Genomic DNA, 19182 nt, shown 5'->3' on the forward strand with positions numbered 1-19182 from the left:
CTACAACTATTGATATCATCACCACTAAATATAGCTAGTTATATAACATATATAAGATATGATCAGAGAGTTGGTTAAGTCAATTAAAGGCGTGATAGATGGAGAAAGAGGCGCGGAGAGGCAGAGAGACTGGGTTCCAGGTAATTCAATACAAAGACATGCATGCTTTCCATTGTTTAGCTCTGCCGAATAAGTGCACTCCTCACGATTAACAGAGACGTATCAATTAAGAGTGACGGTGGGAATTTACAAATATTTTAAAAAATGAAAAAACAAACAAACAAAAAAAAAACATTCAGGTTTCTCAAACTTCCCCCTTTTAACTGTCAGATTTGTAGCTATTTTCCGTCGACCTCATGAGTCATGACATTGATGAGGCTATCCCAATTTCTCTTAACGTGTAAGACAGCAATTTCAACGTTAAACTATATTCTAAATGATATGTCAAGCCTCTTATAAATATTGCCTCAGCCATTGATTCTCTAGAAATTCATTCGAAGTAAGAAATGACTTGTCAGTCGTCATGCTTTTCCGAAACACGCGGCGACATCTAGTGGCGCAATGCTCGAACGGAAACAGCTGCAGAAACAAATGGAACGATTTAAGTTGGACACGAGCGATAATTCCATGCGATAATATCATTCACAAACTAAAAGCAATTTATCACTATACCTACTTATATTTGTTTATGCATAAGGTTTTCTTTTCTCTATAAAAGCTTCTATCTAAATAGACTAGTTATGATAACTGATTAAGGCTACAACGATTTCAAATTGTAGCCTAAGCAAAAATGGAAGTAAATATATATAAAAAAAACAATCGCTTTCTTTAAATTATAGGAGTTTTGCGTCCATTTCTATTGGTAGACACGTTTCACAATTTTCTAGTTTTGGGGAAATAAAATTCCGCACATTCACACAAATAGGCTACGCAACAGTTTTCACACCATTTATCCAAATACTCGGTTGATAGATTTCATTGTTAGATCCGGTTATATTTTTGTAGGCCTCAATTATGAGTGATGACTAACAGCTCTTACTCTAAATGATATGCAGTAGCTACTGCGAGGTTGTCGCACACACACCTGCATGGCAACTGTGGAAATATGGAGGAAAGTCCTGCTCGTTCATTCTCTCCGCGCCAGAGCCTTTAATAAAGCCAGGAAATGTGCTGGTAAACAAAGAGACATTTTAAAGTCTTACTTCTCTAAAAAGTCGCAGCAACTGACGGCCAATACGACAGATTATAAATGCATTCTCAATATGATGCATTTATGTGAATGTTTTTTTACACTGTGATAACGGTTTTCAAACTTATAACACTATAAAAGCCTTCTGATGTAGCCCATTCGATTTCACCTTCATAGAACAACTTTAAACGTGCCATATTCACTTGACGTAGTCTATTAAAAACGCATTTAAGCCCCCTTTCTATTAAGCATAAAATGTATTCGTGGTGTTTCGAATTTTCTATTGATTTTATGTATAGGCATATATTTAAAATTATATTTAGGCCTATTTATTAGCTATAATATTCATCTGGTAATTTTGTAATTTTCGATGAGCTATTGTTGCCAAATCATCTGCAACAATGTAGCTAATCGACGAATCAAAAATTACATATTGCATATGGCTGATTAAAAATGACCAAAGGCCGTGAAAAGCAACGTAGTTTTTCCTTTTTTCTTTTAATCCAGAGGAACTGCTATTGCATGTTTTCGTTCATTTTCTGCAGAAAGCCACATTTTAATCTTGAAGCAAAATAAATTTTCATTCATGTCAGGAGTCAGAATGAGCACTGTAGCCTAATGTTAGGATCTGTTATAAAAATAAATAAATAAAATATTATTTTTAATCGTGGAAAGTTTCACAGCGTTCAAAATGTTTAATCGAATTTGGGATGGGATTATCAAAATACGTTAAAAACAAACAAACAAACAAAAAAACATTTTTTTTGTTGCTCAACTAACATGTTCATTTGTTGATGTGTATGTGTTTGGAAAAACGCGGTTATTGATTGTTCATATAATCTAAACTTCAAACCAAGATTTAATTGGCAGGAAATGTAAACTGCAAATGATTTCAATGTAAAAGTGCGTCTTTGATTGATTCTCTTTCTTTCGTTTGTGTTCATATATACAATGTATTTTTGAAAGATTTCTGAAAGTGTGATTTAAATGAGAATATATTCTGTCATGCTGCATAATAGAAGGAGACAGAGTGCTTGACGAAAACTTGTTGATTAAACGTTGAAATAATCTCTGTTGTGACTTTCTTCTCGATCATTACAGACTTTCAAAAACACTTACATTTTAGATTGAATATGTTATATATTTTATATACGACTGCTATATATATATAGGCCTATATATGTAAACCAAGTATCAACGTTTGAGAATACATACACGGGGAACATACTGTCCTTATCTTATAAGAATCTATGTGATGAAATTGGCCTCTTTTATGCACTAAAAATGTTATAGCCTATTTTGAGGCCAACAGCAATTAATGATCAAATAGCCTAGCTAGAAATATCTTAAAATGCAATCAAAATAAATAGCATAGCCTATAGCCAATTAAAATCCAATGCAAATAAAATACACATACAACAATTAAAGCCTAATCAAAGAGTACGAATGTGTTGTCTATGCCGAATTTGTGCAGTAGCCTATATCGTTTAAAGCAGCTCGGTAATCTCTGTTTCATCGTAAATAAGTGTGTAAATGCAATCAAATAAAGGCGGTCGTAATCTTTTAAAATATGAACAATGGTGACATCTTGTGGCCAAAAGAATGCACTATCTCTTCAACATCCTCTGCAGATTCCACAATAATGCAATTCATTTGCATTGGGTCACCTCAGATCTGACATTTTTTTTTCGAAAATCTTTTTCATTATTTTTATAGAACAGGCCTATTTAAAGATTAACAAACCATTACATATTCAAAAGTCGACTCACATAGCCACAATAGCCTATTCGACTAATTGTAGGCTAGCCTACACAGGCTATAACCTACATGTTAGCTTTTTGGTTGGAATTTAAAGAACAAACATATGTTATCTGCTTAACGTGCAGGAGCTAAACATTTTTTTTTTACGGGGAATAAGAACCTACAAGAATGAATGACAGGCAGGTGTTGTGGTCGAAGTCAGCCATTCTAGAATGTTCATTATAAAAACCACCAACGCCCCTCGTTGCACAAGCCTGTCACGTTGGCGTTACCTTGCTGACCGGACAATATGGCCTATATGTACCTTTTAAAGCAGAAGCAAAAGCGAAAATCATTGTTGATATTAACCTTGGTAAAGTTTGCTTAACCGTTTTTAACCTCTTACCTCCCTCAAACAGGACGAGATTTATTTACCAATGTTTAATGACTTTTTGGTCTCTTTATTTTACTCCCAATGTCCCTTTTAGGTGTAGGCCGTTCTTAACATTTGAGAATGAAATCTGGTGTCGTGGTTTTGCATCCTTCAAACTCATGAAAGTGCCCCAAGTTCATCAAACATCGCGGTCTCAGCTTCCGGTTTCCATATACGGACTGGACACTGTACGCGGCAGAAAGCCTCTGAAAGCCTTCTGATTGGGTAAAAAAACCTGTCTGACAGCGACTACTCTTTTATTTTACGTTAACAGACTCGGGCTATCGTAGATTTTCGAGTGAAATTCAGTTAATTCAATGAAATCTTTTAAGAATCAGGGCATCTTTTAGGATCATTTAGGTAGGCCTTATCGAAAAAACAAACAAACAAACACAAAAAACTTGGCATGAAGTAGCATGCATAGCCTACACACGATGAAATTTGTGTCAATGAGATTTGGCAACATAAATTATAAACGAAAATGTTCTGAGCGATTTAATGATTGTGTGAATGATGATAATAGGCCCATTTCAGTCAAAATCCAAAGTGATAAAGCCTTGTGTGTACACCTCTGTGTGAAGATATGCCCAGACATGATGACCACTGTCTCTTTTGATGCATAAAAACATAATAGCCTTATTATTCTGCATGGATGCTTCTGTTATTAATAACTTTATGTTTGATTTAGATCTACCTGACTAAATACATGTTCACAAAGCTATCTTGCAATCAAGGTGAGGGACAGAACACAATAAAAATCACACCAGGACGTCTGTGTAACTAAGAAAGCCAGTAACTTTACTGAATTCTCTTCAAAATACAAATACCTTTTTTTAGTCCCAGCAGGAGAAACAATTTTTATTCCATACATTAATTTTTACTACATACAGCTGAATCAAGTCCCTTGAGATACAGAGATGTGGTTTTAATTTAATGACATCTTGTCTTCAAGTGGCGACAAAGTCCAGCTTGTGCCGCTGAAAGCCTCTTTCTTCTAGTTAGAAAACAAAAAGACACTTTCTTTCAACCTTACCCATTGTAGGTTTATACAAGCTACATTTGTTACTACAGATTTTTTCAGCATTTTATTTTTTTCATTTTTTTATTTTGTTATTTATATACTTAATGGAAATAACACTCGAGAGAGAGAGAGAGAGAGAGAGAGAGAGAGAGAGAGAGAGAGAGAGAGAGAGAGAGAGAGAGAGAGAGAGAGAGAGAGAGAGAGAGAGAGGCTCAACCAAAAATTAAAACAAGGAAAAACATAAAATAAAAATAACCGGAGAGTCATATATTGACAGTTGAAATCTATATAACAAACAATGGCATTGTTTCACAATACTGTACACTCGTTAGTTAGAGGAGATTGTTCCAAATTCTCGACAAGAACTCATTGAAAGGTAATCTGAGGCACTGGAAGGGTGAGTCAGAGGTACCAGCCACTAGCATGAACAACTTGTGAAGAAACACAATGGTCTCAAACCCAGAAAGGATAATGGATTGGCAAACATATTATCACTTTTTTTTGTCTTTGGTAGAAAAAACAGACTAACATATGTCCTGTCAAAACCACAGAATGCACAATGATAGACATGTATAACAACTGAACAAAACTAGTCACAATACACTAAATGATGATACAAGCTTACACAAGCAGTCATGAGGTATCTATGACTGTGCTGTCTTATATTATAAAATCTTCAGTGCATTGTTGATTAATGTGACACTGGAAACTTTAAAAGGTTGTGAATATTCCAGACCAGGGCAAATATGTTGTGCTTTTTTTTTTTTTTTAAAAAGGGAGAGGGGGGTGGGGGGGCATATTTAGGAGTGTGACTTCAATTTCAAAATGTCATTCTGAATGTATTTGCCCCTGAAAGACTCAGTCCGGTGAAGGAAAAAAGAAGAAGGAGAAAACAAAACTGCACATATTCCCTGTAATGGGGAAAAAAGTTATGACCATATTTTTTTATCATATATATTCATATATTAGAAAGCTATACACAAGCATGTTAATTTCACAGATTCTTTAAAAAGATTCTTAATATTATTATTCAATATACTTAGAAATACACGTTTAAAAACAAAACTTCTACAAAGAGAGAGAGAGAGAGAGAGAGAGAGAGAAAAGAGAGAGAGAGAGAGAGAGAGAGAGAGATAGAGAGAGAGAGAGAGAGAGAGAGAGAGAGAGAGAGAGAGAGAGAGAGAGAGAGAGAGAGAGAGAGAGAGAGAGAGAGAGAGAGAGAAAACATTGAGCAAAGCAAGGATTCACTGTCTCAGATTTCATGGCTTATGGTTGAAAAGCCCAAGGTGTCTCATTCTTTTACTATAATTTCTTGTATAAGCAAAGCTATCAAAACACATTCTGGCTCTTAAAAACTACAAAAAGCCACAAAAATGCTTTGCATTGTATTCCTTTTTGATATGAAAATAGAAGCAAGTGTATCATACTTTTTTTTTCTTCTCTTTTTCCTCTTTTAATACTGAACAACAACTGCAAGTCCTAGGTTTAAATATCATCAGACTGAAGTAACATGGCTCTTAATTTAAAGTCCTTCATCTCGACGATGCCACTCTGTCCTGCTATTTCCTTTCCTTCAGCAGGAGAGTTTTTGTTTCCTGAAATACCCACTCCCCCATAACTTAACCAAGGAACCTGCACATATATCTGTACAATCCTTCGAAATTCTTGCATAACAGTTTTGTTTGTGTGAAATCAGCAATATTTACCAACCTTGACCCTTCCCCCGTGTCCCAGCCTTGTCTCTATGTACAATACGTTGAACCTGCAACATGACATTGTCACCCATAACATACGTTTAGCGAAGGGGCCCTCTGAATAGAGTGGCCTTTCAAAAAAAAAAAGGAATCTGTACATATTGTACTGGTACAACAACTCAAGTGCTAAGCTGTCACCTCTCTGCTGTGCTCCTCTTATGGCTGAACGTCACTGAGGCAAGTACTTTACAAAAAAAAAAAAAGAAAGAAAGAAAGAAAGAAAAAAAAGATCCAAGAGTACCTGACACTTTTTGTTGGTTTCTTACTCTGCATACATGTACACCTACACAACGTGTAAATATATGTGCATATGTGGTAATTCTTTACATTGTATTCCACACACTGCACAGGTAATGCATAGTAGCCCGCCCACTAAACCCTCCCTGACCCGGTTTGTACTAGTCCTGTTCCTGTTTCCCTCCCTGAAAACCCGTCAATCACAACAATACGTATATCAGACACACTCTGATGAAATAATAATAGTTACAAAAAAATGTTACAGGTCATTTCGCGAGCACTTCCTCCCCTCTCCACAGCAAATCAGAGAATAAGGGGAGAGCAATAATTGTGACTTGTCATAAACGGCAGACAAAACGGTAGAAAGCGAGAACGAGTGAGGCGCCGTGGAACCACGTGGCATCGCGCGGGAAGGTCAAGATCAAGGATTGGGCTGTCCAAGGGGGGCATCGCTTATCATGTGGCCCACCCCTCCGAAAGGCGGACGCGCTTGATGGATGGGCTGTCTTGCTCGTCCAGGCCGGGCCGGCCCATTCCTAAGGGCGAATGGAAGTCGGGACGGTGATCGTCGCGGTCGCTGCCCTCGTGCGAGCTGCCGCAGCTACTGAGGCTGTCGGCCGGGGAGCGTCCCGAGTCCTGGCGCCCCTGTGTGAGCTGGCCCTGGTGCTGCTGGTGAGACGGTAGCTGGCCGTAGCCGCCGGGTGTGTTGCTGCTGGATCGATCTCTAGGAGGAGAAACAGGTTCGGACTTGATGTGCAGGCTTTGAGTAGAGGGCAGGGAGAGATTTGAACCCTGACATAAGTGAGAGCTAGAGCAATTTCTGTAGGAAGGAAAGGAAATGAAGGGGGTTACGGATCGGAACGAGTGCACTTGCACTCCTGTACACAGGTGGCAGAGATACAATCAAATCAGTGACATTTGTCTAAAAAATACTCAAAATTGGTTATTGCAGAAAGAAAACGCTGCATTACTTTAGAAAATAAAAGAGATGTTCATTTCCTATATAGTGACAAGGAACAGTATGAGAAAGTGCGAGAAAGTTGCACGTATTAAAGGTACACTGAGTAAGTTTTTTTTTCTGTTGTTCAAAATGAAAAAAATACCTCATCAATTATTCTTCTAAAAAGTTTAAAATGTTTGTCTTAACCTGATTCACTATGCTAAGCCTATTATAAGTGTTTATATTTTATTGTCCAGATGTTTTTCGCAGGAAATTGGGCACACGTCACTCGCTTGTGTTTGCGTGTCAAAAGTTGCTCCGGCTACTTTGACGTGAGTATGGTGTGGGAGTTGTCATAATGAGCGATAAAGGTTGACGTGGAGCAGCTAAATCTCCAACCTCCAGGGAATCACCTGTTTTAAACAAACGCCGAACAGAGGAGAGTCTCTTGGCAAAAAGAGAATCAGCATTGTCTTGGCTTTTTGAACATGCTGAGAACTGAGGGATTTGAAATGTTGTAAAAGCGACATGGAGATGTTGTTTTTTATTACTCAACATGTGAGTAAGGTATTTTATTGAACAGATGAATTGCCATCTGTAGCTCTCCAACAGAGTTAATTGTAAAGCATTATCTATTGTAAAGTGCCACTTCATTATGGTTGTTGTAGTGCTGTGGATGAGTTTATTTTCAAGGGAGTACCGTGTCTATTAATGGGTAAAGCTACAGTAACGTCTTTAGCTAGTAAGCTTGAGATCATTTCCATCTAAACTGGTTATGTTTCTCAATCAGAGTAGTGAATGTTTTATAAGCAGTAGGATAACAATATTCATATTCGCAAAGCCGAAGCACAACCGAAACAATGTTTGTCTGCAAAATGCATGTAGTTTTGTTTTTTAACCACTAGAGGGCTAAAAGTTACATAGTGTACCTTTAAGTGCATAAGGATTGATGTGTGTATTGGTAATTAAGTGTGTGTGTGTGTGTGTGTGTGTGTGTGTGTGTGTGTGTGTGACTCACCCCAGCTGACTGAGAGCAGAGTGCTGCATGTTCTGAATCTGATGTTGCTGCCATCCGCTCATTGAGCCCAGATGCAGAGTGTTGGCACTGTTGAAGCCAGATATAGAGGAGAGATCTGCACTGCTCAGAGAATATTCTATAAAAAAAACCGCATGATCAGGGTTAATATTTGCATCCTAAACAATTGATGCTGCTTTTCTAGATAACAATAGCTCCGCCTGCTGGAGAGACAGAGCTACACACAGACTAGACCACAAAAAGAAGAGATTTTGAATTAATTTAGTCTGAATTTAATTAATATAAAAAGAGCCAAATAAAAATTTAAAAAACTATATGAAATTCTAATTAAAAATATTTGTTAATTTGTACATCTGATTATGTTCATTTACAGTAATTACAGTAGTAATAGAACACTGAACAGTATTTTAAATTGATGCACTAAATGTATTATATTACATTTGTTAATTTATTTATTAATAAACATTCAACATTACAATTTCAAAATTTTATGCTATAACTATATATATATATAGTTATACCATAAAATTTTGTAATTGTAATATATATATTCCTCTATAGAAAAACATTGGAAACATTCTGATTAAGAGGTTAATGTGTGTATAACGTGTTGTGAGTTTTAGTTGAGGTACCTACCAGTACCATATGAGGTGGAAATGGCTGATGGGTAACCGCCCATTCCCTGCCCCGGTAGAGTGGGCGTCGCTACAGAAACCACTGGGGTCGCCAGTGACTGTGCAGACTGAGAGTTGTTTATTCTCTGGTTCTATAAGAAGAGGAAGAGAGCAGAAGAACAAATACAGATGACTTGTCACATCAAGAGGCTTGAACATAATCTGTATCTTCATAAAACAAACGAGGGAGCACCGCCCACCAAAATAATGATGGAAAGAAATGGCCATTTGAAATGAAGCACCACTGAACCTTCTCAACCTATGATTTACAATCCCTCATAGGGCACTTGGTCGCTATAGAAACTCAAGGTCTCCAAGGCAACAGAACCAGTAAAAGAGGGGTTGGAGGTGTTTTTCTTCCTGGCTTGATGACTGAATGATGCGACAGAGATTAAGAAAAGAAAAGCAGCGATAAGCCGAGATGGACATGGAGGGGTCAATAAGACCTGAGAACGAGACGACTCTTAAAACCACTAGATGTCACTCTGGAGCTTGGTTGTGTAGATGTTCCTAGTTCACTAATATGAAATTGCGTTTAAGCACTTGTGCATCGTCCCCATTGGCATTAGAACAATAAGCTAAACAACATCTGACCACACACTTCTGGTCTGATCAATTTATGTGTATGAGGACGACAAATGGCCTTCAGATCTACTAGCCTACGCATGTCACCGGTTTGAGTGACAGTGTCACTTACCAATAGAAGGTCAACATCCCCAGACTGATGGCAGTAAAGGGAGGGTGATAAATCCAGAATTAGTGTCATTGACTGACAGTGAGTGCAGCTGATAGCCGCCTACGACACTACGTGAAGCTACAGACGCGTACTTCAACAAACAACACCAAAGCTGCTGAGGAAACTAAGTATGATGGTTCTAATAGAACTCTAACCTGTGCTTATTAGATAATGAAACTACTGGAGAGGAAATGAGAAGAAAGGAGAGGAGAACCACGGAGGATTACGAAGGAACCGAGGCGTGTGGGTTTTATGGATGTGGTACTATCGTGGTTGTCAGTAAAATTCAACACAACACACTTACGATGGAGGGCATGTTGTTCTTTGCCCCGGGTGGGATGAGCACTCGTAGGTCAGGCTTACGACTGTTCATCCCCAGGTTCACCGGTGGAGGGGACTTGGCCTGCATGCTCTTGTTCATTCCTCCGGAGGACACCAGAAGTCCTGGAGAGTTACGGTGGTTTCCATAGCCATTTCCTAATGAGAAAGGGAGGGGGGACAAGGCGTTAGACACAACAGAGCCAAATTGAGTACATCAAACTTTCACCATGGCACCCAATTTAAGCAAGCTTCATTTCACTCTCTCGCCTGCATCAGAATGCATCATTTCCACCGTCATCTACTGTGAAGCTTCCATTCAAGCCTGTCTGCAGCTCTCCACACGGTTCCAGTGAGCCTTCACCACATGCAGCCATTAAACACTGTTTTATCCGTTCTGGAGTATTGCAACCATCTTTCACCAAGAATGTGCTCTTTCAATTCAATGTTTCCACACCATTTCACACAACTTTCACCTCCACCACCACTCATTCATTTGTACCAAGCACTTGGTCAACACACCCTCTCATTCACCCTCCATCAAACCAAGACAGACTAATTCAGCTACCCCAAATCACCCCGTCACGCTCAGATGATTTTCACTCATGAAATTATTATGATTCAAAATATTTTTTTTTTCTCTGCCTCTGCATAAAAAGATCCAAGCTCTCAGTTCAACCGTTTGTCACGGATAAGCTACATCTTTTTTTTTTTTTTTACTGATTCTTAAGATTCATAAAACAGTAACACTTTAACTTAATAAGCAGAGATTAAATTCAATTTTATTTATTTTCTTCGTCAAAATGATGACGTTACATTATCACTCATTATCCCTTAAACCCCTTAAAAATGCAATACTTTATATACATATCATATATAATACAAAAATAAATTATAAATATAAAATAAAATTGTAAAATATAATAAGCTTAATATTAAGCTTCAGAGTTAAACATGTTTTTTAAAATGTATTTATATAAAGTAAAAACTAAACTAAACTAAATTAAACTAAACTATATTAAACTAAACTAAACTATATTAAACTAAACTTAACTTAACTTAACTAAACTAAAATACTGTCGTATAAAAGGATAAGGTTTCATACGGCTTCACCGTTTTGTCACCTACTTTTTTGTCAAAAGCCTCTGATATTTAGGAAAACATTTACTGAAAAAATTAAAAAATAAAAACACTTTGGTATGGAGTATTCAGGACAGACTGCTTAAATGTTTCTGTTTCAGAGCAAACTGTTGCAGCATCATGTCTTTTTTAAAATGTTGAGAGATGAAAATGTGGAGTGTGAATAGATAAAGATAAAGAGAGAGAGGAGAGAGATGAGGCTCATTTTGTTCCTCTCGTGGTTTTGCGGTAAGGAGGCAGGTGTTTGATGAATAGAGACAGGTGGCATTGGTAACCCATGGTGCTTTAAGAGCTGATGTCAAATGAGAGCAAAACAGTAAAAACTCCATTAGGTAAAACATTTTAGTTCTGTATTATTCTTATTTTTGAGCAGCACACCACTGGTTTTGTTTCAACACTTTATATTAATTAAATTCATAAATAGATTTTGAATATTCCAGTCATTTCAAGACCCTTTATTTCAACTGTAAAGGATCACTCCAAGTCCCATCTGGAGCACAATGGGAAGGTTGCCACTATCACATCTCATTTCCCAAGGCAGCAGTCACTATGAATGACATAAAATACATGGCCCTTAACTACTGACAGTGAAGGTCGTCATTTGGCAATCAATGATAAATACATGTGTGCACATGTGGCTTTCTCTTATGACTACCAGAAGTGGATCAGACAAGCAATCTTTATTCCTAATCCACAATTGCTAACCCAACTTCATCATCTCCAAAGAACCAGAGGGGTACATTATAACTGGGGGGAAAAAAATAGGAGGGATCGAGGAAAGAAGTACAGTCTTTGTTTCAATCCAAATCCCTCTCTTTTTTTTTTTTTTGCTTTCGAGGGGGAAAATGTGGAGTGCTGCATGGTTTTTGCCACTTAAAAGAGGGTTAGGAATTATACGGTAGACATAAATGAATTTCCCAATCATACACTCGAGAGGAAAACTAGACGCAGATGTCGTCCTCGGCAATTTCGCCCTGGTGATCTCCCTTTAATTTGAAGGCGATGGTTTTTGTTGTTTTCAAATGAGAAGTCTTGAAAGCGCAATTTGCACGATTCAAGGAAAAGAAGGAGGACATGAGTCGGGAACCAGGAAGAGCAACTGTGATTGTGAGAGACTGTGTTAGTACAAGTGTGAGCGGGTGGATGTACGTATGTGCCATGTGCACTGATGCACATCCTGTCTCCTCATACATAGTGAAGTACAGGGCTCGAAAAACAGCTGGCTGGAGCTCTTCTCTAAACACTTAAACAGTCACACTTCATTGTTCATAGTGGAGATGAGGGAATAAAACTGCATTTGATCCCCTTAAAATACATTTCCACACTTATAAAGGAATATAACGGGCTCGGTACAAGTTGAGCTCAATCGACAGCACTCGTGGCATAATGCTGATTGCCACAAAAAATAATTTCAAATCATCCCCGCTTCTCTCTCTCTCTCTCTCTCTCTCTCTCTCTCTCTCTCTCTCTCTCTCTCTCTCTCTCTCTCGCTCTCTCTCTAAAAAAACAGTAATCTAGGTTACAATGCAACACTTACAATAGAAGTAAACAGGGACAATTCATGCACATTAAAATACTCACTGTTTTTTATATTATAGCACAATTTTACTAATAATCTTTTTCTAAAAATAACATTTGTATTTAAAGTTTCCATGTAAAGGTAAAACTTTGACGCAAACTACTGTAAAAATATTTGATTTAAGCAGCTTTACGGCTAAGAATGAACCGATTCATTAATGTACCTGCTTTTATAAAGTTATAAGCTGCACATTTCTGTTTTTAAATCTTACTCCTTTAAATCTTAAAAATCAGCTTTTTTTGTCCCCATTCACTTCCATTATAAGTGGCCCCATTCACTTCCAGCATGTATGCTGGTATCAGCATTATGTCACATTATGCTGTTGATTGTGCTTAACTTGTATCTGGTTTTGAAGCCAAAGTATTCCTTTAAAGTATTTTAACAAATGAATTAGGGCCATATATAATGTTTACAGATTATCTGTGCATTTTAAACTTTTTAGGTTCAAGCTATTGACAGATTCACCATGAGAAAATCCAAACACTTTCTGTAATCATTACAGCACAAAAGTACTGATCGATAGAACCATTCATAGAGACTGGCCTCTGTTCTGCTCTGGTAACCATAGAAACATGTGATTTCATGATGTGTGCAGGTTAATCAAAGGGGCCTGTATAGTACAGTACACCCTGAGCCCATCATAAACACGTAGACTGCTCAGATCACACAGCCTGAGATCTATTTAACAACCAGAGCGCTGCCATTGGCAGGCACATTGCTAAGCACCCTCAAACGCAAGAAAGGGGACTCTCATATGATACTGTAAAAATATATTGGTGAAACAGATTTGGCAAATGCTCCAGTGCATATTTGTGTTTGCGCTCTGAAGAACACCAAATGTATCTATTTACAACGTGTTTTTGCAGCGGTGAGCAGTGTAGCCAATCATAGTTGACTGATCTCTTGAACGCAATGGCCTAGGAATACACTCACCGAACAAAATGCCCTTTTACATTCAGTGCTGAGTTATGAATGCTTGTGAAACCTCTCATTAACAAAGTGTAGACACGATATAAGTAAGAGATTTATTCTGCATTGCTGCCAGCTTCATTGATTTTAATGGACTTTTGTGAGATCACAATGAACTGACAAAGCGACAGCGTTTTAGTGATTGTAAAGCGCACGATCTTGGCTCACTTTTGAGGCTATGGCCTATATAATCCATTGAATAAAACTATTGTCTTTCATGCAGTTAAGAGGACCGATGGCCAATTACATGCTGCAAAGTTTCGGAAGTGACATTTACATATAAATACTGGATTCACTATGTACAGGATAGAAATATGACATGTTAAAATAGTAATGCGTTAAAGCAATATAAAGGCAGACTAATAGATTAATAGAAAAATATTGTTAGCAAAATATTTTTGAAATTCTATTCCAATTATTGGTAAAGAAGCACCCTCAGGGATTTGATGAAGGAAACAGGCCTGACCATTGGTGATTAGCAATACCAAGCAAGAGTTAAAATGACCCGTCGAGAGCAGACAGACAGAGACGATGAGTTCAACTAAGGACGTGTGCTAGACACTGGTGATGAATGAGGCACGGCGACTTGATTTATGGATCAGAAGCAGCACAGCTGGGATTCAGGTGGCCAATAAGTAGCATGAAACTCATTTATCTCATGCTTTTTTTTGTTCTGTAAGTCACTGAAAACGGCATCTCAGATTCAAAACCAGAGTGCTATAGGCCAAAACAGTGTCCATCTTCTGACTCACCCTGTTTTCCTTGCAAAAGCCACACAAGTATCGTCCCTGTGCACTTGTGGCCCAGCTATTGCCCTCACAATGGGGAAGTACTAAAATTACAGCTGCCCAGAAACGAGTGGTCCCCACCTCACACACACATCGCCTGATGTGTACACGTGATAAAGGAGTCGATTCTATTTCTGGGGCTCCGCAGTGGAGGCTTAACTGTAAAGGGCTTGGCCTAAGTTTCCACTCAGCGTCAAAGCGAGCTGACCAGCTAGTGTGGTTAAGCAAACCCTTGCTTTCCCTGCGAGTTGGACATTCTATGATTTCTTATTGTGGTGTAACGGTCGCTTAATCCTGTTGTCCGTGTTTGTTGATTCGGTGTTGAGGTTTCAGGCCAGCCTCGGTTCAAGCAACTGAAAGAATTGCACATGCACTGCTACTTCAATGACCCGTAAACTGCAGAGGTGTGGTAGGACCAAATGCCTGTAAGCGGTAAATTAACAATAAAAAAAAACAGAAATAAAAAACTTAGTGGACTTGCTACTCACTCCTTCGAGATAAAATTGACTTTCTCACATGTGTCCATATCTCATAGCACAACATGTGTCGCAGATGCATAAATACACGTAGCAGAGGATTTGCGGTTGTCTGAGAATGCTAGGCTGCCAGCCAAACAAATAACTGTCTGCGACGAACATCAAAACATGGCACATTTAGCTAGAAAACACATGACATAACTTCAAAAAAATATTTTAAAACATATACACACTACTGTTCAAAAGGTTTTTTTTTATGGTTTTGCCTCTTATGCTCACCAAGGCTGTGTTTATTTGATCAAAATATACAATAAAACATTTAAAATAACGGTTTTCTATTTTAATATATTTGTAAAATGTAATGTACTGCTGCTTCAGTGTCACATGATCCTTCAGAAATCATTCTAATATGCTGATTTGGTGTCAAGAAACATTTGTTTATTATGAATGTTGTAAATAATTGTGCTGCTTAATATTTGTGTACAAAACTCTCACTTTTGATCAATTTCATGCATCCTTGCTGAAATTTTTTTAATTTCTTAAAAAAAAAATTCTTACTGGGTCCAAACTTATGACTGGTATTAAAAAATTATGTACTTATATATTATTAATTATTGTATTAATAGTATATTTAGATGTATATATCTATTGCTATGGTTTAATTCTTAATGCAATGCATGTATACTACTACTACTAATAATAATAATAATAAATCAGTCATTTAAAAAAAGGATACTAATCGTCTTGGAATCAATAAGTAACTAAGGCTGCTAGAAGAGAGCGAGTAAAAGAGTCATGAATATTCATGTAATATTCTCTATTAGACCATTAAAAGGCTGCTTGTGTCGTTTTACTCTCTTCAACTCTTGTTTCCAGAGTTGTGGACTACATCAACTCCACACTGTGCCCTGTGTTAGCCTATCGTCGGCACAATGGCTATATTTAATGGCTGTAGACCTTGAATGTGGACAGCAGGGCCACACCAACAAGTGGTACTTTTGTGCATTCGAGACAGTGAGGAGAGGGGGTCAGTCTTTACCCTCACCCTCATACAATGGACTCCGGGCCAGACAAGGTTACCCAGCTGTGTCTCAGCAACCCGGAGGCCAAGTTCAAAACATCTACTGTCCCACTTTAAATATCCAAGCCATGCTTCTGCAGTGACCACTGGTTAGTGGTTAAGACCGACAGACCCCCACACACACACACACACACACACACACACACACACACACACACACACACACACACACACACACACACACACACACACACACACACACACACACACACACACATACATGCGCAGATGCACAGACTCACAGACGTCCACATATACCCAGAGACTCTGAGGCAACCACAAGCCGAAGCACCAATCCGACTGTATAACTATTCCTTTCAAGTGGATTGTTCTGGTATATAGAAACTCATATACAAATTCTCCAAAAGGACTAGGGCCTAGGCTACTAGATGGAAAAATATTCCAAGTATGTTTCAATCCAAACACATGGTAGGCCTTATCCTACAAGTGACATAAAGCAGAAGTACAGGGTGAGAGGGGAGCTGTGTGCGCTATCATTTTCAGACAAGAGCTGAAGCAAACAAACAAAGGGACATGGCTCAGACAGCGCAGCATATTGCTAATGCCAATATGCTTGTAAAGCTCTTTACTAAAAAAGCTGATATTTACAAAGCTTATAGGGATGAACATCTTTATATGCTTGAAGAGCTTACAACAAGAATGCGTTCATTTGATTTCATCAAACCTGACAAATTCAGTAAGGAAATGGTTTGCTAAGGAAATGCTAATATACACCAAAAGGTTTAGGGTCAATACGATTTATTTTTATACATTTTTTTGTAATAAATTAATACTTTTATTCATCAAAGATGCATTAAATTGATCAAAAATCACAGTAAAGACATTTATGATGTTACAAAAGATTCATATTTCAAATAAATGTAAAGTAGCACAACTGTATTCAACATTGAAATGTTTCGTGAGCCCCAAATCAGCATATTAGAATGATTTCTGAAGGATCACGTGACACAGACTGAAACAATGACTGTTGAAAATCCAGATCAATATTATTGTTTTTACTGTATTTTTGATCAAATAAATGCAGCCTTGGTGAGCATAAGAGACAAATATTGCACAGTAATTATTTCGCAAGAATTGAAGTGAAAAAACAAAAACAAATATTTTCAGTTACTGAGGCTATTGGGTTTGAACCAATCCAGTTCAGTCCAGTTCACTTAATGACTAAAGTCTGCGAAGAAATTACTGTGAATACAAGCCCAGCTTAAACAAACAGAACGTTCTGCTGAAAATTTGCGTGGCTGGTTAGAGCTGGAAGAGAATTCGTGCAGTTATTGGCTGAGTAAAAGTCATGATGGAGAGGGAACATACTGTAGTATATGGGGATGCCGTCCTTACCAGCACTGGTGCCCGCGCCAGTGGAGAGATCAGTGCCCATCAGACCACCTAGCATGGAGAGAGAGAGAGAGAGAGAGAGAGAGAGAGAGAGAGAGAGAGAGAGAGAGAGAGAGAGAGAGAGAGAGAGAGAGAGAGAGAGAGAGAGAGTCACTTCACTGCAGCAGACATCCATATCCTACCACAAAATATTCCTTCTTAAAACTGTCAGGTCATTTATTCAGTTCCTTCAAGCCATAGAGATCATCCTCCCTTCCAGCATGTTTAAGAGCGAGGGAGACCGAAAGACAAATATAAGGTGACAGAGACGTGCGTGTGTATTTGTCTGAGAAGAACAAAACACTGTCCTTTTCCACCTCAGTACACTTTTCTAAGGAGGAAGCGATGTGGCCGACGGGGCTCGTCCGCGGTGTCCAAGAAAAATTACACATTTTTATTTTTAAGCATGCAGGGGAGCAAGTGTGGTCAGAGGAGTGCAGGCTGGGCCAAAACTCATATTTAGCTAAGCGCTCCTGGAACACAGAGCTGATTGCATCAGGGGAAAGCAGTTTTAATGACAGAGCTGTGGGTGAGAGACTCTGTCTAATGAAGCAAGACAACACAACAATAACAAAGTGCCAACAGGATCGTGTTGTACACTCTAATAGAAATAGAAAGGGTTCTGGTCAAGCGCATCATATATAAAACCTTTTTATGGGTTCCCATCATGGGATCATTTTATGGATTTCTTTTTCATTCATTAATTTAATTTTAATGCATTTTATATTTTGATTAAATCGTATCGTCTTGTTTTCCCTCTCAGGGTAGTTTTTGTTTGCATTTTGTTTAATTTTTATTATTAAATAAAGCCCTTTATTTCTCCTGCAGTTGAGTCCTCGCTGCCTTCACTCAACCTGACAACAGTCACACTATGCACAATAGGATATATGTATATGTGTGTGTGTTTTTACCTGCACTAGGTGGTCTGTGTGTGACCCCGGGTGACATGCTGTTTCTCTGCAGGCTGTGGTGGGCCAGTGGAAGCAGGTTATGATTGCCTGGGTAGATCTGGTTATTCACTGGGATGGGCATCTCGTAGGTGGAAGAGGGCACCCCCTGGTTGGAGACAGAAGCAATAAATACCTTTAAAATAATAGTAACATAAACTACAATAATAATGGAGAAAACAACAAGTTAAACACACTGAATACAAAGGCAAAGCGGGGGGAAAACAAGACTCAAATTTGAACATGAATACTTAACCTTTGCAAAGCAAAAAAAAAAAAAATATATATATATACAAATATATTGAATGCAAACTAGGAAGCTTGTTTCCGTCACATAAAAAAAAAAAGTTTTTTCTCGCAATTGCGCGTTTACATCTCACAATTCTTTTTCTCAGAATTGCTTGATATAAAGTTGCAATTTTCGAGTTATAAAGTCAGAATTGCATCATATAAAGACAAAATTGCAATAATTATAAACTCGCAATTCCGAGAAAAAGAGTAATAATTTCGAGTTTATATCTTGACTTTATTTCTCGCTATTGCAAGTTTATATCATGTAATTCTAGCTTTATAACTTGCAATTGCGAGTTTATATCACGTAATTCTGACTTTATTTCTCGCAATTGGGAGTTTATATCTCGCAATTCTGACATTATAACTCACAATTGTGAGAAAAAAAGTCAGAATTGTGAGATAAAAAGTCACAATTATCTTTTAAATTGTTTTATTTGT

General features: G+C 37.9%; 1 protein-coding gene across 14 annotated transcripts in view; it reads right to left on the reverse strand.

Annotated features, from left to right (window-relative positions):
• Positions 1–4139: 4139 nt before the first annotated feature.
• The window catches only part of mef2cb (myocyte enhancer factor 2cb), an 80437-nt gene continuing 65394 nt past the window's right edge, over positions 4140–19182 (reverse strand). For 5 of the 14 annotated variants that reach the window (XM_077231625.1, XM_077231613.1, XM_077231623.1 and 2 more), the window contains 6 exons: positions 18415–18559; positions 17468–17515; positions 10065–10237; positions 8987–9116; positions 8333–8468; positions 4140–7194 (listed from right to left, as the gene is read on the reverse strand). In XM_077231625.1, coding sequence (XP_077087740.1) covers positions 6831–7194; positions 8333–8468; positions 8987–9116; positions 10065–10237; positions 17468–17515; positions 18415–18559 — 996 coding nt within the window. In that variant the 3' untranslated portion in view covers positions 4140–6830. Of the gene's footprint in view, positions 7195–8332; positions 8469–8986; positions 9117–9721; positions 9746–10064; positions 10238–17440; positions 17516–18414; positions 18560–19182 lie in introns of all 14 variants that reach the window. The other 9 variants (XM_077231617.1, XM_077231620.1, XM_077231612.1 and 6 more) reach the window with 3 other exon arrangements.

Source organism: Siphateles boraxobius, unplaced genomic scaffold (assembly GCF_051911475.1).
Source record: "Siphateles boraxobius isolate OS27281-9 unplaced genomic scaffold, OSU_SipBor_1 16, whole genome shotgun sequence".
Lineage (NCBI taxonomy): Eukaryota > Metazoa > Chordata > Actinopteri > Cypriniformes > Leuciscidae > Siphateles > Siphateles boraxobius.